Source organism: Garra rufa, chromosome 10 (genome assembly GCF_049309525.1).
Source record: "Garra rufa chromosome 10, GarRuf1.0, whole genome shotgun sequence".
NCBI lineage: Eukaryota > Metazoa > Chordata > Actinopteri > Cypriniformes > Cyprinidae > Garra > Garra rufa.
This window is the reverse complement of record NC_133370.1, coordinates 25,909,182-25,932,901: the sequence shown is the minus strand read 5'-3', so window position 1 is coordinate 25,932,901 and position 23,720 is coordinate 25,909,182. Positions and strand designations below refer to the sequence as shown.

The 23,720-nt window shown below is 36.2% G+C and overlaps 2 protein-coding genes across 2 annotated transcripts; one reads left to right on the top strand and one right to left on the bottom strand.

Moving 5' to 3' along the window:
- Positions 1–1,627: 1,627 nt before the first annotated feature.
- acadm (acyl-CoA dehydrogenase medium chain) lies at positions 1,628–6,992 on the bottom strand. The gene is made up of 12 exons (XM_073848739.1): positions 6,901–6,992; positions 6,287–6,398; positions 6,099–6,196; positions 5,940–6,009; positions 4,400–4,500; positions 3,795–3,875; positions 3,551–3,681; positions 3,372–3,480; positions 2,557–2,697; positions 2,387–2,482; positions 2,049–2,297; positions 1,628–1,970 (listed from the first exon to the last, which is right to left on the bottom strand). The coding sequence occupies exons 1-12, from the start codon at positions 6,922–6,924 to the stop codon at positions 1,899–1,901; spliced, it is 1,284 nt and encodes a 427-aa protein (XP_073704840.1). The 5' UTR covers positions 6,925–6,992; the 3' UTR covers positions 1,628–1,898.
- Positions 6,993–8,472: 1,480 nt separating this feature from the next.
- Positions 8,473–22,278, top strand: hectd3 (HECT domain containing 3). The gene is made up of 21 exons (XM_073849064.1): positions 8,473–9,084; positions 9,333–9,493; positions 12,344–12,436; positions 12,998–13,133; positions 13,233–13,354; positions 13,603–13,716; positions 15,504–15,586; positions 15,680–15,845; positions 15,931–16,012; positions 17,061–17,243; positions 17,745–17,797; positions 17,979–18,043; positions 18,135–18,238; positions 18,596–18,709; positions 18,794–18,883; positions 20,862–21,068; positions 21,158–21,287; positions 21,554–21,628; positions 21,721–21,802; positions 21,893–21,964; positions 22,052–22,278. The coding sequence occupies exons 1-21, from the start codon at positions 8,737–8,739 to the stop codon at positions 22,134–22,136; spliced, it is 2,565 nt and encodes an 854-aa protein (XP_073705165.1). The 5' UTR covers positions 8,473–8,736; the 3' UTR covers positions 22,137–22,278.
- Positions 22,279–23,720: the final 1,442 nt, after the last annotated feature.

The following is a 23,720-nucleotide window of genomic DNA, read 5'->3' as shown; positions in this document are numbered from 1 at the left end:
AGTTTTAAACCTTCATCTTAATTGACTTTTCTCCACCTGTTTTTTTCTGACCGTGCTACCCAATAAGCCTTTCCATTGCTCAATGGACATGCCTTAGCTGCATTAGTATTGCATCCTTCTCGTGGGCATTTAATAATATTTGACTTTTAGTCTGAGTTAAATCTTTTTCCCCTAATTTTTTCTGTAAAAGAAAACATGCTTAATAACAACGCCTGAATATAAGGCATTTCCAGCCTTCATGTACAATTATAAATCACTTTATTACTATAGTAGTTAAGATTGATGTGGTTTGTAATTGGTGAAAATGTACTTGGGGGGAAAAAAAAAAAAAAATAAAATAAAAAATATACAACCAGAAAATCAACCTGCCTAATAATTTTGCATGCACTGTATAACATGTAGTTTGAATTAATAACACATATGTCATTTAGTAGAGTAACAACAACCTGAATGTTGCAAACTGAGGTAAAATAAAACCCTGGTGAATGGAAGATTAGAAATGTAAAAAGGCACAGGTGACTAATTTTTTTATTTTATAAATATATTTTGTAGGCCTGTCAGCAATTTAAAATCCTTCAAATAAGGTTAATTTAAGTTAACATGCGCTAAGAATGAACAATACCTCGACAGCATTTATTAATCTTAGTTCATATTAATTTCAACATTCACTAATGCATTAGTGAAATCAAATTGTGTTTAATAATGCACTGAACTTACATGACCTAACACTGAACAAATAAATGTATTCATTGTTTGTTCATAATACATTAATGTTAACAAATGACACCATTAAGTGTTACCAAATAATTTACTGCAAATAATAATTACTGAAGCATGTTAAATTGTCATTAGCATATAAGCTTAAAAAAAAAAAAAATTCATACAAAGAAAATTAATTTTATCCCAGATTGTTTATCTGAACTGCTTTCAATATTTTTTGTTACAATGTGGAGAAACTTAGAACCAGCAATTTATCGATTTTGCCAAGTTTCAGTTCAATTAGGGCATCAAGTTGTAATTTCTGAAAGTAATAAATTGTATTATAAATGTATAATCTGTATTAAAAGAAAAGTCAGTCAAAAAAAATGAAAATTTTCTGCCACTGTAGTCACCCCTCAGGCCATCCATTTTTGGGGGCTCTAAAGAAGAGAACATCTTAAATGGCTTCAGGATTTAAGATATAAATCTTCATTTTGGTTTAGTTAACATTACCAATTATTTTTGTTTTTAGTTGTTATTTACTTTCTGCACCCTATTAGCAAGATTTGGGACATGTAACCATTTAAAAATTCTGATTTGTGTGATCTCAATATATAAACAAATACACATTTTTAGCTAAATTGAAGATATCACTCAGTATAAACTATTGTATTTTGGGACCAAGTGTTGATTCATTTATTAAATAACCAAATATTTACCAGAAATTTAATAACTTCAGTGATAGCATTGAATTGACAAATGCAGTAAAATTTTACAATTTGCGTTAAAAAAAAAAACCAAAGTGATTACAATGAGGTCGGTACTCATCTACCCAACATTGTAACGAAGCTAAATATTACATTTTGTAGGGAAATAATTAACATTTTTAAAGTGGGGTATGGATATTTGAGCAAGAAAACGACTAAAATGTTTAAGCAGATTTATTTTCATTTTAAGGACATAAGTTACAAAAAGAATACAAGGAAGAACTGTGTAACTTTGTTACTTTGTTTAGCTCAACATTTGATCAACTTAGTTGTTCAAAGATAGCAAGGCATGCTGATATGACAAAAGGCAACTGGAGCTCTGTGAAGGCAATTCACAATCGGTGAGACACAATCCTGAGATCTATTGATCAAAAATATCTTGTACAAAAGACGGTTAACCGAACAATTTGCTTATGGCAGAGGTTTAAAGTTTTACTGTTTGTACTTCCCAAGGTGTTCTCTTGAGATGATGAGCCTTTGGATTTGCGCAGTCCCCTCGTAAATCTGTGGATGCAGACAAAAGTCACATTTTAGCATCACCAAAGAATTCAAATAACTGCAAGTCGGGTCTACAATCCTTACCTGGTAAATCTTAGCATCTCTCATCAGCTTCTCCACAGGATATTCACTATTGAAACCGTTTCCACCAAAGACCTGGACGGCATCGGCGGCACACTGGTTTGCAATGTCTCCAGCAAAAGCCTTGGCAATCGAGGCATAGTAGGTGTTCCTGCGGCCCTGGTCAACTTCCCAGGCTGCTCTCTGATAAGCCATCCTGGCAAGCTCCACTTTCATGGCCATTTCAGCCAGAATGAATGACACTGCCTGGTGCTGGGGGTCGGACATCAAACGCAGCTGTCTTACTAACTTCATGGCATCAGTTTGGGTTGCCAAACTTGTCTATTAAAAGAGAAACCTACCTCTGCAATAACCTTCCCAAAGGTCTTTCTTTCCAAAGCATACTTCGTGGCCTCTTCCAGTGCTCTCTGTGCAAGTCCTACGGCACCTGCAGCCACCTGAAAAACATCAAGAGCTGGTTGACATGACACCATGATGTATTAGACAAAGGCAATTTAATAAGGACACTTACTGGAGGTCTGGTCTTGTCAAATGCTCCCATGGCAATCTTGAAGCCAGCTCCTTCTCCAATCAAAACATTCTCCTTTGGGATTCTAACATCCTCAAACGTGATGCCCCTGGTGTCGGAGCATCTCTGGCCCATGTTCATTTCCTGTTGAACAGAAGAACATCATAGTGTTAAAGGAGAAGTTGACTTCCAAAACAAATTAACAGATAAATTCACTCATTTGAGACAAAGATTTCAGATTTTTTTTCCGTATAGTGGGCTTCAATAGTGCACACGAGTTTGAACTTCCAAACTGCAGTCTAAATGCAGCTTTAAGGGGCATTCCAGGTCAAATCTCATTTTCTCCCCTTCAAAATCATCCTACATCGCTGCAGAAGTACCGACCCAGTGTTTACAAAGTGAACGCGCAGGAGGATCAAACACCCTTTACAAAAAGGTAAAACAGCAATGTAAGAAGATTCTGAAGTTGGAGAAAATGAGATGGGAGTTGACATACTCTGTCATTAACCGGAACACACAGAGTTCACGCAGAATGTTTGAGGTTAAAAAGTATATAAATTGTAAGTGGTTTTTTTATAAATTAACGGATCATTTTTCTAGATGAGACCCTTCTTCCTCAGATGGGTTTAGAGCCCTTTGAAGCTGCATTTAGACTGCATTTTGGAAGTTCAAACTCGTGGGGGGGAAACCATAGAAGTCCACTATATGAAGAACATTCCTGAATTTTTCCACAAAAAACAATTTCTTTACAACATTATTAATATAGTGTACAAGTATTGTCTGAGCGCAATCAGACTGCATTTGTCAGCAGCTTGTACCTTTCTGCCAGGCTGGACTCCTGGGGTGTCAGCTTCAACGATAAAGCCTGTGAAAGCCTTGCTAGCAGGGGCTTTGGGATCAGGATCTGTGCGGGCCAGCAGGAAGTACCTACAAAATCAAACAGAAGGTTTGTAATGGATCCACAACACAGTTACTTAAAGAATTAAGTTTCACCTACCAGTTTGCCTTTCCTCCATTGGTGATCCACATTTTCTGACCAGTGACCACATACTCGTCTCCTTTCTTAACAGCCCGGGTCTTTACCCCAGCCACATCAGAGCCTGCTCCTGGCTCAGTCACACAGTACGCCTGTCCACAAAGTCATATATTGATAAGCAAAATTGTGTGCTCATGTACTACTATAGGAAATGCTACAGAAATCATAAAAATATGGAGGATTAGAAAAGGGATGTCACACTTACACACATTAGTGGTTCTTCTGTCATTCTGCCCAAATATTTCTTCTTCTGGGCAGCATTACCAGCAATAATGACGGGCATTTGCTGCATGGAAAAAAAACACATTAAAATATAACTTATAGCAATATGTTCTGGCACAAGTTCCATGCACAAGTGACCAGTTAATTTAAAGGGATAGATCAGCCAAAAATGAAAATTCTGTCATTAATTACTCATCCTCATGTCATTCCAAACCCATTCTCTTTTAATAGACATCTTCAGAAAACAAAGATATTTTTGACGGAAATCCAAGAGCTTTCTGACTCTCGATAGATAGCAAGGATCCTTTTACATTCAAGGTCCAGAAAGGTACCAAGAACAAAAATAGTCTGTGACATCAGTGGTTCAACCATACCTTTCTGGACATTGAAAAAGGTAGGACCCTTGCTGTCCATGGAAGGTCAGATAGCTCTCAGATTTAGTCAAAAATATCCTAATTTGTGTTCTGAAGATGAATGAAGGTCTTACGGCTTTGGAACAGCATGAGAGCAAGTAATAAATGACAGACATTTCCTTTTTGAGTAAACTACTACTACTTGAAGACTACTAGTTCATAAAACTTCACTTACTCCCAGAGAGTTTGCCTCAATGGCTGTCTGTACTCCAGTGCAGCCAAAGGCCAGCTCCTCTGTGATGAGACAGGCATCAAATATGCCCAGACCCATTCCACCTGGAACATATGGCGATATCCAACAACGTCAAATTTATAGGCATAGTACTCATGTTGTACCAAACTTCTATGACTTACTTTGTGCCATCAAACACAAAATGTACATTTGTTAAGAATATCTTGGACACTTTTCAATATCATAAAAAAAAAAAAAAAAAAAAAGAAAAAAAAAAGACAGAAGTCTGAGGTTGCCTAGTCAGAGTCTTAGATGCCATGCCCACAGACTACTGGTTGAACATCTGATGCGTAGGCACTAGAGATGTAATGGTATTAGCAATATTATGGTGTCCCGATAGCAAAACTGTCTTGATATCGTCGTGGTCACATGACAGTATGAAACGATAGGGCTTCCAGAGCAAAAAGTGTAGTTTTTAATATATTTAAACTAACATAACATTCTAACATAAACAGTCTTTAAAATTGTGTTTCGGGCCATTATGCTCTGGCATAGTACCTGTCAAACAAACTAAACCACTTCGTTCAGGCGATCAGCTTGTGATCCAATGTTTTGCAAACCTAAGAGCGGCTCTGAGCTCTCAAAGTACATTAGATAGATTTTTTCCATTTACATCCCTATTAAACACAAAATGGGAAACACTTTGGGCTTTCAAAGTTATCTGAATCCTTGTTTGAATTCTACAGGATTTTTGGAAGATGCGCGTCAAGTACTTTGATGGCTCACCTGGAAACAAATCCTTAGTGAGGCCAAACCCCCCTCACAAAAGACAGCCATCATGTTTACAACTATGACAGTAAGTGCTTGTCAGGATCAATTGAAAAATCTAGCTTTTAAAGGTGTGAATTTCGACAGACATTCTTGAATAAATGATTGGCCGCAAGCTGCCCATCGACTTTAGGAAAGGACAAAAAGTGGGGCCAAATATGGCGTTCCATACTCGGAATTTGTACTCTGCACTTCATCCATCCAAGTGTACACAAACAGTGAGTAGTGAACACACTCCTAAACATGAAACTCAACAGAATGAACTCTAATTGTTATACATGTCAGTAAGATGCCCTCTTGGAAGCCCTTGGTCAAAACTGCAATGGAGTCCAGACCTTCTGCCATCAGTCTAATGGTCTGGCTATGCAAGACTAGATGCTGCCAAGCTCTGAAATTACAGAAAAAGCAGCATAAAAGGGTTTCATATGACAGCTGCGCTACATTTTAGCTCATAGCACGCTAAATATCAGTCTGTTCCAAAGCTTTTGTATGGTTTCAAATACAAGTTGGCATAGCACAAGTCATATGAAATACTTTTATGATAACTTTTTATGGTGCTTTTATGGTATAATTGCATAGAAACCAGCAATTAGTAGTACATTAAATGTCTCATTTTGTGTTTCACAAAAGTCAGTCATATAGGTTTCAGAATTAAATCAAGGTGAATAAATAACAGAATGATCATTTTTGGGCACCAGTCTTTAAAAGAACCTACCACAGTCCTCTGGAATATGTCCATTCATTAGACCCAACTCCCATGCTCTCTTAATGAGAGGAAATGGATACTGCAAGGAGGAAATCAGATTTTTTTTTTTTTGCAAATCTAAAAATATGCAAATGCAAAATGGTGAACAGGTGGATTTAGATAACCTACTTCACCACTTTTGTCATATGACGGGGCAGCAGGGACAACCTCCTCCCGTGCAAACTTTCTTGCCACCTCCTGAAACTCTTTCTGCTGCTCAGTTAGTTCTGTTAAATAGATATAGTGTGTTGGAATGGTGTAACAACACTTTGGTATTTTTAAATAAAACATAGTAAGTAGAGGATGATTATACATACCAAAGCTGAAGCCTCCATGACCTTCTCTCAAGGCAGCAACAGCTGCTTTAGCACTAGCTTGAGGGCCAGTACTCTGAAACCGAAGTCCAGCCTGAAAACCTGCCCTTAAAACCTGTTAGAAATGAATAAATACCCATCATTACACATTTCTCCACTGACCAAAGTTCTACCACAAGATTTAGCACAGTGCACATACAGCAAACAAGGAAGTGATCCAAATGATAATCAAACTAGCCCATTTACAACATTGCACGTAATCACTTTTATATTATTTTAATTGTATAAAATAAAATCGACAACACGATATGTAACGTTACATCATGACAAGATATGGTTTAAGCACTTTTGTTTAAAGGCAGGGTAACAAAAGTCAAAGTTAATCTACGTGCAGACGAAAACTTTCTCAACTTCACCAATTAACACGTTAACGTGTAAGAAAACAACATTATCCCAGGTGCAATGATTTTCTTACTAATTGCGTAGACTAGCTGTAGGAGTTCATCTTATCTAACGTTACCTATCTAGCACTAGACTAGCCATCTCTCAATTTGACATTAAAATGGCAAGTATGTGCAAAATAAAAACTGTTAACGTCAACAAAAATGCGTATTTACCTTATTAAACATCATCGTCGTCATTTCTTGGTGACAACGCTCAGCTCCTTCAATGCCCTTACGACGTTCACCCTAGAAAACATGAAGTACCAACCAATCATCGGCCGCTCTTTTATCACGTGATTAATCACCGTAGCTCCAATGACTTTTGCCCTACTTTTATTATGTAACGTCAGCGATGGTATTATATATATTAAATATTACATCTAGTTCTTCACATCGACACCTTAATAGACTTAAGAGACGTACCCTTTTTATATTTAGTTTAAAAAATCTTGCTTCAGCCTACGTTTTGGTTTTGCATTAATCAGCTAACTGAATAAAAGTTAGTAATACATTCAAATAGTATAATACTTAATTATTAATAATATCAACTAAATGTATTTATAAACTTGACAAAAACAAAATATGTAAGCTTAGAGAGGGCTTAAAAGGTCTGATGCCTTTATTTTAATTTAGTTATCCTAATAATTCTGTTAAAAAGTAGGATTTTCAAAAAAGAAATGTCATTTTGTAATATAAGAAAACTATTAAAATACCAAATGCTAAGAAATACACTCCCAGTCAAAAGTTTTTGAACAGTAAGATTTTTAATGATTAAAAAAAATTCTCTTCTGCTGACCAAGCCTACGTTTATTTGATTCAAAGTACAGCAAAAACATATATTTACTATTTAAAATAACTGTTTTCTATTTGAATGTATTTTAAAATGTAATTTTTCCTGTGATTTCACAGGAAAGCATCATTGCTTCAGTCATTGATCGAATGATCCTTCAGAGATATCCTTCAAATATTTTGATTTGCTGCTCAAAAAATAAACATTTATTATTATGTTGAAAACAGCTAAGTAGATTTTCCCTCAGTTTTTTTATGCAGAAAAACTGCATTTATTTGAAAAGAAACTTTTGTAACATTATCAATGTATTTATCATAACGTTTGATCAATTTAAAGCATTCACGCTAAATGAAAGTTTTAATTTCTATATTTTTTTCCAAAAGTGTATAATGTTATAAAAGCTTTTTATTTCATATAAATGCTGATCTTTGGACCTTTCTATTCATCAAAGAACCCTGAAAAAAATGTAATCAACTGTTTTAAATATTGATAATAAAAATAATAATAAATGTTTCTTGAACAGCAAATCAGAATATTAGAATGATTTCTGGAGGGCGTCTCTGAAGACTGGACTAATTTTGCTGAAAATTTAGCTTTGATCACAGGAATATATTACATTTTAAAGTATATTCAATTAGAAAACAGTTATTTGAAATAGTAAAACAAAATTGGACTGTTTTGCTGTACTTTGAATCAAATAAATGCAGCAGAAATGCATTAAAAATCTTACTGCTTAAACGTTTGACTGGTGGTGTATGTATATTAGTGTAAATTATGTTAATAAACAAAACAGAAATAAATAAATAAATAGATTTCAACATCTTCAGTTTTATTCAGTTTGTACAGTTTTATTTAATTCTTGATTGACAAAATGTAGTGTAACAGGCAGTGTGTCCAGTAGGGGGAATGAGTAAACACCATAGACTGTGGTAAACACACATGGGCGGATCGCCCTTTAGACCGGTGGAGATACATAGCTGTCTTGACAGATGCCAGTATCCGTGAGAAAGCTCTGGCGGGAGTAACAATGCTCAACTGTATCTAGACTTGTCGTACGGTTCGTTAATTCCATAGGGTCTCACTAAAAGCTGACAAACCGGAAAATAAAGGGAAAGCATATGTGAGTGTAATGCTCGCTGACGGCCGAACCGCTAAGTGTTGGTGTTGTTGACACATCCTTAGCTAGCTCTCCGGCTAGCGCACTCAAACTTAAGGAGGAGATGTCTCCGGACGACAACCCTCACACCCTCCTGGGAAGGATACGGTTTTTAAACAAGTGCATTGAATGTTTCCGAAAAAGTCAACCTCTGCCGGAGTCCCTGTGTTACGTGCCGAAAGAGGTTTGCTATAAAATCTGTAAGGACTCGTCGTCGGGCTCCGCTTCCGCGTCCTCGTCAACAGCTGGCAACTCAGGTGGCAAGAGTGTGGTGTCCGTGTGGGAAAGCCCACATCAGGCTCCACACAAGAAATCATGCAAGTGTAACATCGAGCCTAAAAAAGGGACATGCATACGGACCACAGGGGAAGAGTACTGCAACAGCCATGGTCTGTGGGTCAAAATAAGCAAGGTATGCACTATTTGCATGACGTGTTGTTGATAACTGGTGTCAGAAGCAGTTTTGAGTGATCTGCTGTATCATTATTGCTATTATTAGTATACAGGACTTCCTGGTCCGTGACGTCACGGCATGGGTTGTGTTGGTGTGTTTGTGTAACTCAGAATCTTCCACTCTTCCCATCAATGGGTATTCAAATGTGAGTCAGCCTGTTTTGTTTGTCACAGTGTTTTTTTTTTTGCCTGCTCTGTTCATCACAGGAGCAGCTGGAGGACTATCGGCCTGGCCTGGACATAGAGGAGGGCTGGATCCTGGTGTGTAAACACACAGAAGGTGGAGACAGGCTTGTGCCTGTGGAATCTCCCGACACTATTAGCCGCCAGCAGCAACTGTTTGGATATGACCACAAGCCTTGTAGCAGGTTTGTGTCACTATTGGCCACAAATCTCTAATTCACTGATGCATTTTGTATTTACTTCAGTTCACTGAATTGTAAAATTGTGGTCGAAATGTTCAAAAATCTGTGGTCAGTATTTTTATCTTTTTTTTTTTAAAGAAATTAAAATTATAGTTCATCCAAAAATGAAAATTCTGTGATTAATTACACTCATTTTGTTCCAAACCCGTAAGTCTGAGAGCTTTCTGACCCTTCATAGACAGCAACTGACATGTTCGAGGCCAAGAAAGATAGTAAGGACATTGTTAAAATAGTTCATGTGTCATCAGTGGATCAACCATAATTTTTTGAAGCTATGAGAATACTTTTTGTGCACAAAGAAGACAAAAACAACAACTTTATTCGTGTTCACATTCGACATGCGTTGATGAGAGTACCACGACACATTCATCAAAAATATATTCATTTGTTCATTTGTGTTCCAAAGGTCTTACGGGTTTGGAACGACATGAGTGAATATTTAATTATTGGCTTTTCATTTTTGGGTGAACTATCACTTTAAAGGGGTCATCCGTTGCCCATTTTCCACAAGTTCATATGATTTTTTAGGGTCTTAATAAAAAGTCTCTAATATACTTTGGTTAAAAATTCCCAATAGTAGTATAAAAAAAACACCCTTTTACCTTGTCAAAATCAGCTCTGCAAAATTTCAGCTAATTTTAAGACATGGCCCCTTTAAATGCCACTGAGCTCGGCTCGCCCCGCCCCTCTCTGCTGAGGGATTAGGATCAAGAGGTCCTCGCTGCAGGCTGTAGCGCGATGACGTCACTGGATCAGTCCAATACGTAATGGACGTTTTAGGCGCGTGCACAGTGGTTTGTTTTGCCGACGTCATAGACACATGCGCAGTAGCGATCTCTGAATATAATGCGCATGTGCTGATTTAAAGGGACAGTATTGTATTGTGATGACATTCTAACCTGTGTATTAGCAGTGATGAATATTAATAAGTAATTATTGATGAATAATAATTTACACAAATGTGATGCTATCTACACAGGCAAAATGTTAAAGTTTTAAAATTAAAGTGACATCCTACTTGGAGCTGTTCTCGTCCTCGAACTGGGAATTATGCTTTTTCTATGGCAACACTATCAATGCCTGAACAGAGCCTACGTTGGTCAGGTGGTACAGCGGTCACATGGTACAAATCGTAGCTCACAGAAGACTCCTAGTTCACAAGTTGTAATTACATGTTCATTAAAAACATAATGTTACAGAATATTTGTTCCAAGAAAATGCTGTTCTTTTACATTTTCATTACTCAATGAATCATTACAAAAATGATTATGGTTTCCACATAAATATTAAATTGTTTTCAATATTGATAATAAGCAAATTGTCTTGAGCACCAAATCAACATATTCAAATGATTTCTAAAGGATTGTATGACACTGAAGACTGGAGTAATAGCTTCTGAAAATTCAGCTTTGCCATAACAGGAATAAATTAAAATATTTTAACATATTAAAATAGATAACAGCCATTTTTAATTGTAATAATATTCAAAAAAAATTCTCAATTTTTAATTGTTTGTTTAACGCGACCTTGATGAGCATAAAAGACTTAAGATTCTAAGAATTCTAAGAATAATAAAATTCTACAGAACACAGATCTTTGAATGATAGTATAGCTTTATAGCAGAAAATTATTTTGTGGTCTTAAAGGAACACTCCACTTTTTTTGGAAATAGGCTCATTCTTCAACTCCCCCAGAGTTAATAAGTTGATTTTTACCGTTTTGAAATCCATTCAGCCATTCTCCTGTTCTGGCGATATCACTTTTAGCATAGCTTAGCATAGATCATTGAATCCTATTAGACCAATAGCATCGTGTTCAAAAATGACCAACGAGTTTACATATTTGTTGTATTTAAAACTTGACTCTTCTGTAGTTATATCGTGTACTAAGACCGGTGGAAATGCAAAGCTGCGAGTTTCTAGGCTGATAAGATTAGGAACTACACTTCCATTCCGGCGTAATAGTCAAGGAAGTTTGCTGCCGTAATATGGACGAAGCAGGCGGAGTATTATCAGAAATGAGTTCCCAGGTAGTTTAGCATTTGCACATGTGCAAATGCTTAATTATTCACCCTTATGTCATTCAAAACCTGTAAGACCTTTGTCTGTCTTCAGAACACAAATTAAAATATTTTTGATGAAATCAAGAGCTTTCTGACCCTCCATAGACGGCAAGGGTCCTACCATGCTCAACGTCCGGAAAAGTACCATGAACACTGACAAAATAGTCCATTTGATTCATGTGTGGTTCAACAGTAATTTTATGAAGCTACGAGAATACTTTTTTGTGCACAAAGAAGACAAAAATAACTTTATTAAAAATAGCTTTATTTTAAAAAGTTCTTCTTTTCCATGTCCGTATTTGACATGCGTTGACAAGAGTACCACAACACATTCATCAAAAATATCGTACCGTAATTTTATGAAGCTACGAGAATACTTTTTGTGTTAATGATGTCCTTACTACCTATCTGAGCCTTGAATGTGGTAGCTGCATTGCTGTCTATGCGAGGTCAGAAAGTTTTCGTATTCAATCCAAAAATTTTTAATTTGTGTTCAAAAAACAAATGTAGGTCTTACGGGTTTGGTACGACATGAGGGTGAGTAATTAATTATTAACAGAATTTCATTTTTGGGTGAACTTTCTCTTTAAGACTATATTCAGCTTAATACTTGAAATCACAGTCTGTGTGAAACATGTATATTAAGATATTAAAGAGTGGATTGTAAATATCTGTATTCTGACAATTCAATGGATGTAAAGTACCAACATTTTTCCTGAATGGCTTTGTAGGTGGGAGCAGGTGGTGGATGTGGAAAACTCCTTACACATGGGTGCCAAACCCAAGGTGGCAGAGCCAGACGAGACCGCTGTTCGCAAGCTGAGGTGAGTGGATGCATTGTCACACAATATTAAAGGAAAAAACAACATGTTTGCACCACATGGCTTGTATTTGGTGAACAATTATATAATCAATATATATGAATATTAATGCATTTTTTAGGGATGTAATGATACTGTAAGTAATTGATTGCCTGTATGAAGTGCGTCCTTTGTTTTGAAAACATGCAGCAAAAACAGATTTTATGAAGGGATTAAGCTACATTGTGCTTTCTGTTTTAGTTAGTTTGACAGATACTGTGCCAAAGCATAATGGCCCAAAACACAACTTTAAAGAGCTTTTATGTTAGCATAAGAATTTTAAATATATTTTAAAAACTACACTTTTTGCCCAGAAGACCTTTCATTTCGTATCGTCATTTGACCATGATAATATTGAGACTTTTGAGAGTTTTGCTATTGCGATACCATGATATTGATAATTCCATTACATCCCTAGAGATCAGAAAATATAAAACATGCTTGTCGTAGCAGAAGTGTATCCAACATGTACAGTATGAATAGTCTGCCTTATCCTTTGGACTGTATGCAAAATCTGTCTTCCAGGTATGTGCCTCCTACGTGGACGTTTGAATGCGATGAGGACCTTGTACACTATTTTTATGACCACATTGGGAAAGAAGATGAAAACCTTGGCAGTGTGAAGCAATGCGTGACCAGCATTGATGTGTCTTCTAGTTCGGTATGTGAGGCCTTAGTTTTATTCTAAATTATATTGAAGAGCAGAGAGCCGTGAACATATCAGGTGTTCTAGACTAGTAAGTGAGTTTTCTGTTTGAAGGAGGACCCCAGTGGTGGCGCAAGCTGCTTGACAGATGGAGACACAGAGACATACTGGGAGAGCGATGGCATGCAGGGACAGCACTGGATCCGGCTGCACATGAAGAGAGGCACTGTGGTCAAGTAAGGACAACTGATCTGCTAGTCACCTTTGGGACTGTCTAAACTGACATTTTGCAAGTGAAATCAGATCTGATCATTCAGATTGGGACATGTTCCAAAAAATTTGATTTTTATTGGATTTCTAACTATATGATTATATTATATAAACTATGTTTTTTGCTCATCGGGCTACAGAAAACTAAACTTGAGTTGAGTCAGATTAAAAAGAGCTGATCATAAACAAAATATATTATTTTCTCTTCCTTTAGCAAACTGATATTAACAGTGGACTCAACAGATGATAACTACATGCCCAAAAGAGTGACTGTATATGGTGGTGAGGGAGACAATCTCAAGAAATACAGTGATGTAACCATAGATGAGTAAGTCATTTTTATTATTTAAATCCTAACAATCTTTTCTGCTGTAATATTTTATTTGGAAAATATTTTTCTTCTGAAATAAATGTCACTTTGATATTTTGTTATCTAATGTAATAACATTCATGCATTACATTTTTAAATGTGGTTTAAAAGTCTAATTACTTTTACTTTGGGCCAATTACCATTTTATATATATATATAAGCTGTAGGAGAAGAACTATTTGCAAGTTATATACAGTCAAGCCCGAAATTATTCATACCCCTGGCAAATTCTGACTTAAAGTTACTTTTATTCAACCAGCAAGTTTGTTTTTTTTTGACGAGAAATGACACAGGCTTCTCCCAAAAGATAATAAGACAATGTGCAAGAAGCATCATTGTGGAAAAAAAATATTACTCGTCTTTTATTTACATTTGAACAAAAAGTGGCATGTCCAAAATTATTCATACTCTTCTCAATAATCAATAGAAAAGCCTTTATTGGCTATTACAGCAATCAAACGCTTCCTATAATTGCTGACCAGATTTTTGCATGTCTCCACTGGTATTTTTGCCCATTCATCTTTAGCTATGAACTCCAACTCTTTCAGATTGGAGGGTTTTCTTGCCATCACCCTGATCTTTAGCTCCCTCCACAGATTCTCAATTGGATTAAGTCAGGACTCTGGCTGGGCCACTGCAAAACGTTAATGTTTGGCCAGCACAGGTGTCACTTTTGGCTTCTGACCACGTCCTCTGAGATTTTTCACAGTGCGGAACGTCTTGTATTTTTTAATAATACTTTGCACTGTAGCTACTGGAACTTCAAAAGATCTAGATATGGTCGTATAGCCCTTTCCTGACTTGTGAGCAGCCATAATGCACAGCTGCAGGTCCTCAGTGAGCTCCTTTGTCTTAGCCATGACTGTCCACAAACCAACAGCAGAGAGCTTCTGTTTTTCACCTGTTGAGTTGATTAAAACAGCTGTTCCCAATGAATCAGGATAATTAGGATGCTTTAGAACAGCTTGGACCATTTGGAATAGTATAAAACTTTGGATTTTCCCATAGACTGTGACAGTTTGCAAAGGGTATGAATAATTTTGGACATGCCACTTTTTGTTCAAATGTAAATAAAAGCTGAGCCTGAGAAATATTTTTTTCCAAAATGATGCCTCTTGTACATTGTCTTATTATTTTTTGGGAGAAGCTCGTGTCATTTCCGGTCAAAATAAAACTTGCTGGTTGAATAAAAGTAACTTTTAAGTCAGAATTTACCAGGGGTATGAATAATTTCAGGCTTGACTGTATATGTGACCCTGGACCACAAAACCATTCATAAGGTTAAATTTGACAAAACTGAGATGTATACATCATATGAAAGCTCAATAAATAAGCTTTCTATTGATGTATGGTTTGTTAGGATAGGACAGTATTTGGCCGAGATGCATCTATTTGAAAATCTGGAATCTGAGGGTGCAAAAAAATCAAAATACTGAGAAAATCACCTTTAAAGTTGTCCAAATTAAGTTCTTAACAATGCATATTACTAATCAAAATTTACATTTTGATATGTTTACAGTAGGAATTTTACAAAAAATCTTCATGGAACATGATCTTTACTTAATTTCCTAATGATTTTTGGCATAAAAGAAAAATCAATCATTTTGACCCATACAATGTATTTTTGGCTATTGCTACAAATATACCCCAGCGACTTAAGACTGGTTTTGGGGTCCAGGGTCACATATGTAAAGGTTATGTAAGATTCTGAATATTACAACACTACTGATTTATTTCTGCCACAGCAACTTAATTGGAGAGGTTTGTGTTCTGGAGGACATGACATCACATTTGCCCGTCATAGAGATCAGGATTGAGGAATGCAGAGGTACGATTCATCTGACATGGCATGTGAAGCCAGACTCGTGACCAGTCATCTTGATTCATAATGTTTATTTTCTGTAATTATATTTTGCTGTAGATGAGGGAATCGATGTACGGATCAGGGGTCTAAAGATCAAATCATCCTGCGAGCGTGACTTGGGCCTAAATGCAGATGTGTTCCAGTCCCCCAACCTAGTGCGCTACCCGAGGTTGGAGGGCACACCCCCTGATGTCCTCTATCGCCGCGCACTGGTCATTCAGAGGTAACACCCAGAAATATCTGACTTCATAAGGCCTATATATGAACTTTTAGCAGTACTCAATGGGTTTTTTTGTGTGTGTTTGTAGGTTTATCACACTCCTGGACAGTCTGTTGCCTCATATGGTGCCTGCATGGGACTACAGCCTTGGAACATTCAACCAGATCAAAGTAAGTACTCTTGTATAGGACGAATTTATTTTGTACCACCCTCAGAATAGTTTGTGCATATGTGTGCATGTGGTCCTCCATCTTTTACATCATTTAATTTAATTATAAATAAAGGTGAAATGTGTACTTTCTGCACTACTTGCTTCCTTGTCTGCCATTGGCCTGACCAACAGATGAAATATATAAAAAAATATAATTAAAACATTTAAGTATGTAATATATACAGTATGTTAAAGGATTAGTTCACTTCCAGAATAAAAACTACCTGATCTATTACTCACATCCATGTTTTTCTTTCTTCAGTTAAAATGAAATTAAAGTTTTTGAGGAAAACATTACAGGTTTTTTTCCGTATAGTGGACTTCAATGGGGATCAACAGGTTGAAGGTCCAAATTGCGCAATCCCAGCCGAGGAATAAGGGTCTTATCTAGCAAAAATATTATGTGCTTTTTTTTTTAACCACAAATGCTTGTCTTGCACTAGCTCTAGCTAGGTTCAAAAAGGTTGGGTAGGGTCGGATACGTAATGCATGAAATCAAGCTAGTGCAAGACAAGCATTTGTGGTTAAACGAATATGCATTTTTATTTTTTTTAGAAAATGGCTGATCGTTTCGCTAGATAAGAGCCTTATTCCTCAGTTGTGATGTGTAGAGTCCTTTGAAGCTGCGTTGAAACTGCAGTTTGGACCTTCAACCTGTTGGCCACCATTGAAGTCCACTATGTGGAGAAAAATGTTTTCCTTAAAAACCTTAATTTCTTTTCAACTGAAGACAGAAAGACATGAATATCTTGGATGACATAGGAGTGAGTGTATTATCAAGAAATTCTTATTGGCAGTGAACTAATCTTTTAATATTATAATATTAATGTTAAATTTTATTTTTCAATGTTAATGTTAACGTCTTCATATTCTTAAGCTCGTAATTATACCCCTACCATAGTGTGTGCAGTGTTTTTAACAGTTACTTAAAATAGTGCTAAATATGTCAGGAATTTATGTGCCTAACTTTTTTTCCCTGTTTCTTCAAACTTTGTGCTGCTCTTCAGAGCATAAAGCAGTTCCTGCTCTTGTCCAAGCGTCGCTCTGCCCTCATCACCCAGTGCCTGAAGGACTCTGAGACCAGTAAGCCTAACTTCATGCCCCGCCTTTACATCAACCGGCGCCTTGCCATGGAACACCGGGACAATCCCACTCTGGAACCAACGTGTAAAAATGCTGTCTTCACTCAGGTAGTCCACAAAACAAGCGTCTGTGTTTGCTGTACACACTACCATTCAAAAGCTGGTGTCACATACAGTTTTTTTAAGAAATGAAGGCTGAATTGTTCAACAAGAGCACATTAAATTGATCAAAATTAATTCAAAATTGAATTACTACTTATGTTTCAAATAAATGCTGTACTCTCGATTGATCACAGAAAACAAAAAATCAGGCAGCGCAACTGTTTTCATCATCGATAATAATAATAAAAGTTTCCTGAGCACCAAATCAGCATATTCAGTCACACTGAAGACTGAAGCAATGATGTTGAAAATTCAGCTTAGCCATCACAGAAATAAATTGCATTTTAAAATATATTAAATAAGAAAACAGTTGTTATAAATTGTAATAATACTTCATAATATTACTGTTTTAGTAGCCATAAGAGACTTTTTTTTATAAAATATTTGTCTTACTGATCCTGAACTTTTGAAGGGTATTGTAGTAAATACTCTTTATTGTTTATGCAGGTGTATGAGGGTCTGAAGCCGTCTGACAAGTATGAGAAGACTCTGGACTACAGGTAGTCTCTCTCTCTCTCTCTCTCTCTCTCTCTCGCTGGTGAAATCTCAGTTGTACTAAATTTTATTGTACTTACTGTTTTTAAATATTCAAAATGCTCCATGACATAAAAGTTATGAATGTGAAAGTATGGCTTTATTATACTTTATACAGACAAATATATATTTTTCTATTTCTTACAGGTGGCCAGCACGATATGATCAATGGTGGGAGTGTAAATTCATTGCAGAAGGCATCATCGATCAAGGTCATATCGAGATAGGCTTCCTCACACCCACAATAATTCTTATGTCTGCAATAAACACACAGTATCCTCACTTGACATTTCTGTCTTGTAGGTGGTGGATTTCGAGACAGCCTGGCAGACATGTCTGAAGAGCTATGTCCCAGCTCATCAGAGTGCCCCATGCCACTTCCATTCTTCACACGAACTTCTAACCAGGTAACAACTAACTTGACAGTTTGTTGTTTTCTTTCTATCCACCTTATTCTTCAACCCAGAAGTAAGCCTGTAGACGAGACATTATTCATTGTGTAACGAGAAGAATAACAATGTGCAGTGAACAATAAAACAGTTTGCACTACAAACTAATGTGTTAATAATTATGATACTACATTAAAATAATATGGTAAGACACACCAATCTGCAATATCAAGAAGCAAAACAAGCTGCGGATGAGACCGGAAGCCAGACCTATAAAAAGTATAAATGGCCGCGCCCACTCCTATGGGAAAAATAAGGTGGATAGAGGTAGTTATTAATTTATCATTATATAATAAATAAACTGTTTTGGATCAGGGGGCTGGAGAGGCCAGAGACTTCTATGTGCCAAATCCTTCATGCCGGGAATTCCACAAGCTTGAGTGGATTGGACAACTAATGGGTGCAGCTCTTCGCGGAAAAGACTTTCTGGTCAGTGCTGGTCTTGTTGTGCTGGACCTTAGTGTTAATAAAACATTCTGTAGAGAATGAGATTTCACAATATTTATTCTTTAGGTTCTGGCTTTGCCAGGGCTGGTGTGGAAGCAGCTAATTGGAGAAGCGGTCAGCTGGACTAAAGACTTTCCAGCAGTAGATTCAGTGCTGGTAAGAAGCTCAAGCATCTCTCCCTCAGTCCTTTCTTTGTATCTTGGTGCTGACTACTTCTAAGTTTAGCCTGGTTTCTCCCAAGTTTTTTTTGTCTCCATTTCTATCATCTAATAGACCTTTTTCACATTTCCGGGTTTCTCAGCAGTGGAAGTTCTAGAGCAGTGAATGAATTGTGCTACAAATACATTTTTTGTATTTCCATTTACTCAATTAGCAAAAGAAAAACACAAAAGTTTCAAAAAAAGGAAAACAATCGAGAGAGACTGATATCGGCAGTCAGAAGAGAGAAGGATGTCAAATTTACTGTCTCCCCCATAGACACTGCATTAAAAACAACATTAGCGTTAACACGTTTTTTGTCATTTGATTCAAAGGTCATATAATACAAAGTATAGTATTAGTGTTATAAAAGTACGTACATTTAAAAAAAATCAAAATATAAAAAAACTTTAGAAGATTTACGACGCTGATGACCACTGAAACATGTCATCACAGTTAGGACTGTGCAATTAATCGAAATTTGGTTTCGTTTATGATTTCTGCTTCAGACGTTTAATGAAAATGCAGTAATCGAGATGAAATGATTATTGTGCCCCATTCCGCCTCCTTAACAGTGGTGCGATTTTGCTCCTCTATAAAAGCCTAATTTCACATGCACATCAGCAAAATCACGTAACGTGACTTTCACAAAACGGGACATGCTTGATTTATTAATGGTTTTTTTTTGATGTTGTGTTTTAATAGCGCGTAAGAAAACTCTGCTGTTCTGTGTATGCGCCTAAACGGTCAAATATTTCAAAATGAGGCGTTTGGTGATTATTCATGTAAACCCTTGTCAGTTATGTCTTAAATGGTCATAAACAGTTGAGAATGAAAATACGTGTGTAACAGTATATTGGATCCGTGTGGCACTTAAAGCGGCAACAGATGTTTCTTCTGCCGTCTCTGTGCTTAATATTAATAAAACGTAAAAATACAAAGAAAATCACTCACTCGCTCTTGAATGAAGGACTTTAGTAGTTTTAATAAGAAACAAAGCATGTTTAACTATTACAGTGAAGACACTGTTTTATTTTACATTCAAATTATTACATTTAATTGCTGTAATAATGTTAGACTTCTTTAGACTTGCATTAAAAAAAGTATTCAGTATTTTTATTTTTATTTTAAAAGCACTGTTTTTTGTGTATCTTTTTTTCATATGTATTGCTATCTTTAAATTGATTACTAATATAAAGTTTTGGACCCTGTCATAATCGTGTTAAATAATCGTGATTACAATATTGACCAAAATAATCGTGATTATGATTTTTGCCAAAATTGTGCAGCCCTAATCACAGTCCTATGAAAAGGGTCCATACAGTTTGGGTTCTTTGCCACTGTCTATTGTCTTTAAAAGACAATTATTTTACAGTTTTATTATCAGTTTGGCCAAAACTGAACAAAACCTAAACTAAATGAATTATGACACAATTTTCTTCTGTAGAGCTGCTTTATAATTCACCCAATTTTACAATTTTTTAATTGTATATCTTTATATAAATATATATTAAAAAATATAAATGTTTTATAACTTTATAATTCGCTTTATAATTCTGCTCAATAATTCACCCAAAAATGAAAATTCTGTCATTAATTACTCACCCTCATGCTGTTCCAAACCTGTAAGACCTTTGTTCGTCTTTGGAACACAAATTAAGATACTTTTAAATCCAAGAGCTTTCTGACCCTGCATAGATGGCAACGCAACTGACATCTTCAAGACCTGGAAACGTAAAATAGTCCATGTGACATCAGTGATTCAGCCATAATTTTATGAATCAAAAATATCTTAATTTGTGTTCTGAACATGAAGGTCTTACAGGTTTGGAATGACATGAGGGTGCTTAATTAATGACTTTTTAAAGTGAACTATCCCTTTTAACCAATGTGTAATCAGTGGAACTGATGAAACATGTTTGGTGTGAACTCTTAGGTGAAGTTGTTGGAAGCAATGGAGCATATGGACAAGGAGACATTTGATTTTAAGTTCGGCCAGGAGCTTGTGTACACCACACCCCTGAGCGATGGGCGGCTCGTGGAACTGATTCCAGGAGGCAGTGGAGTGGTGGTCCGATATGAAGACCGCATGGAGTTCATACGCCTTGTACAGAAATCAAGACTAGAAGAGAGCAGGGAACAGGTAATGCCACATTACAAAGTATATTGAGACTAAGCATATATTTTTTTCGACAAGTCCCTAAAACTCTGTGCTGTGTTCCTGCACCACAGATTGCTGCCATGCAGGCAGGACTGGTGAAAGTGGTGCCGCAAGCTGTGCTTGATCTCCTGACATGGCAGGAAGTGGAGAAGAAAGTGTGCGGAGACCCAGAGATCACAGTGGAGGCCCTTAAACGCCTCAGTGAGTCATACAGCAGTTGACATGAGCATTAAATAATTGATATTCTCTGCCTCAGCATGAATTCTTGAAGGCATTGAACCGAATAGTGGATGAAACTGAAAATATTACAGCTCTGTACAGCAGTCGCTCTCAACTTGCTGTACTTCAGCAATTTTAAATTGGATTTCAAGTTGCACATTACCAAAATAGTTTGTTTTGCTAGAATGTTATGTCCATGTTTGCTAATGTAATGCATGTAAACTAATATATTTTTTACTTTTTATCAGCACGCTATGAAGACTTGGAACAAACAGATGTCAGAGTGCAGTACTTATGGGAAGCCTTGATGAACTTCACCAATGGTTAGTAAGGAGTACATGAAACAACTATTTCTAGTAACTTGCAAAAGAAAGTACTTAATTTTCCCATATTGATTTATTTACACTTTAACCAGAGGATCGCAGCAGATTTTTGAGGTTTGTGACTGGCAGAAGTCGTCTTCCTGCGCCGATTTACATCTTCCCGGACAAACAAGGGTGAGTTATGGAGAAAATAACACTGAGATCATCTGGATTATAGTTGTGGTCTGGTCTGAATAAACATTAAACAAATGCATTTTTGTCTAGATCCGAAACCACTGATGCTCTTCCTCAATCTTCCACATGTTCCAGCACCCTTTATCTACCCAAATACCCAAGGTCTGTTTATGTAATACAATGTTTATCTGACTTTTCTGATGCATAAAAATTTTTTGACTGCATTTTAATGGTGTATTTATTCTGCAGTGCTAAAGTTTGTGAAGAGAAGCTTCGCTATGCTGCATATAACTGTGTGGCCATCGATACAGACATGAGCCCTTGGGAGGAGTGACCGGATTTTGCCATGTTTACGAATTTTACACATTTTGGCATAAATGAACTGTAGCCTTCAGCACCGTGCACATGACCATGCCTACACTATTGCCAATTACAATTACATCTGTACAGTATAAATAAATATGTGATAAACAATACCTGGTTTCCAATTTTTTCAAGCGTATGAAGCAATGAAGTCTGAGAACCACTCAGGACAAGTTCGATTTAAGACGTTTCATTTCTAATATCATACAAAAATGACTTAGAATTTTATTTTATTATATTTTATTCATATGTTATGTCCCCCTTTTGCTTTACTGACAGCAGCACTGAAGATACATGAACTTTAAGAACTCCATGATCCAACACTTGATCCAAAAAGCATCTTGTGCTTCAATTCAGATGTCAGTCAGAAAATCTGACAGGTGTTCACATGAGCAATTGCTCTTCATAAGTGTCTCCAGTGTTTAAAGTTAGCCATGATTTCTTGTGCTGAGGTGCTGCTTCTAGGCTACATTCTTAAAAATAAAGGTGCTTCACGATGCCATAGAAGAACCTTTTTGTCTAAATGGGTCCATCAAGAACCTTTAACATCTGAAAAACTTTTCACAAAAGGTTCTTTGTGGCAAATAAGGTTCTTCAGATTTTAAAAAGGTAAGCAAGAAATGCTTCTTTGTGAAACCAAAAATGTTCATGGGCTTGTTATGAGCAATAACAGATGAATTTCTAGTTAACAACTTTTTTCTGGTAAAATTCTGGTCTGTCAGAAAGAATTGAAAGTTTAAAAAATATATATTTACTTTTTTCATATTCCCCTTAACAGGGTGGACATGTTAAAGTTGACCATATCAGATAAAATAAGTAGAAACAGACAATTAACATAGGTAACATTAATAGGCTCTCATTCAAATTTTCCTGTTGGATTTCCCTTCAAGGAAATTATTTCAGCTGTTTGATATGATGTAATTTCCTTTTTCTAACTTCTAAGGGCCAGTAGTCGAATATAACAGGGTGGACAAAATTTTTGAGGGACAAGCTAAAAACGTTTCTTCTTTTTTTTATTGATTTAATACTTGGAAAATATATATACATCAAAGAAAAATCCCAGGAATGACCCTTATACTCACAGCCCTGCTGAAAAAACAAACAAACAGCTAAAACCATCCTAAGCCAGCCTACTGACCAGCTAAGACCAGGCTGGATGTCCAGCTAAAACCAGCCAACCAGTTTAGGCTGATTATAGCAGTTTTTTTTAAGCAGGGATTTTGTGAAAATGTTAAAAACAGTCAGAAAAAATGTAAATGTAAATTTATTTATTATATGTTCTCATATTGTTTTATTTTTATTGTGTTTTCGTAAGTCATAATTTTGTTATAATACTATTTTGATCTGTACTTACTATTTACTTTTCATTGTGTGAATTTGTAGGCCTATTAATGAACTAGAGCAAGTAAAACAACAGCTTTAAAAAACCAAAAACATACACATATCATCCTCGTTTTTTTAATTTGTAGATAATCACAAGTGAAATTTCAAGGATATTTGGACCACTGAACTAGGAAAGTTTAACATTAAGAAAACTGGTTAATTTAGCAAATGC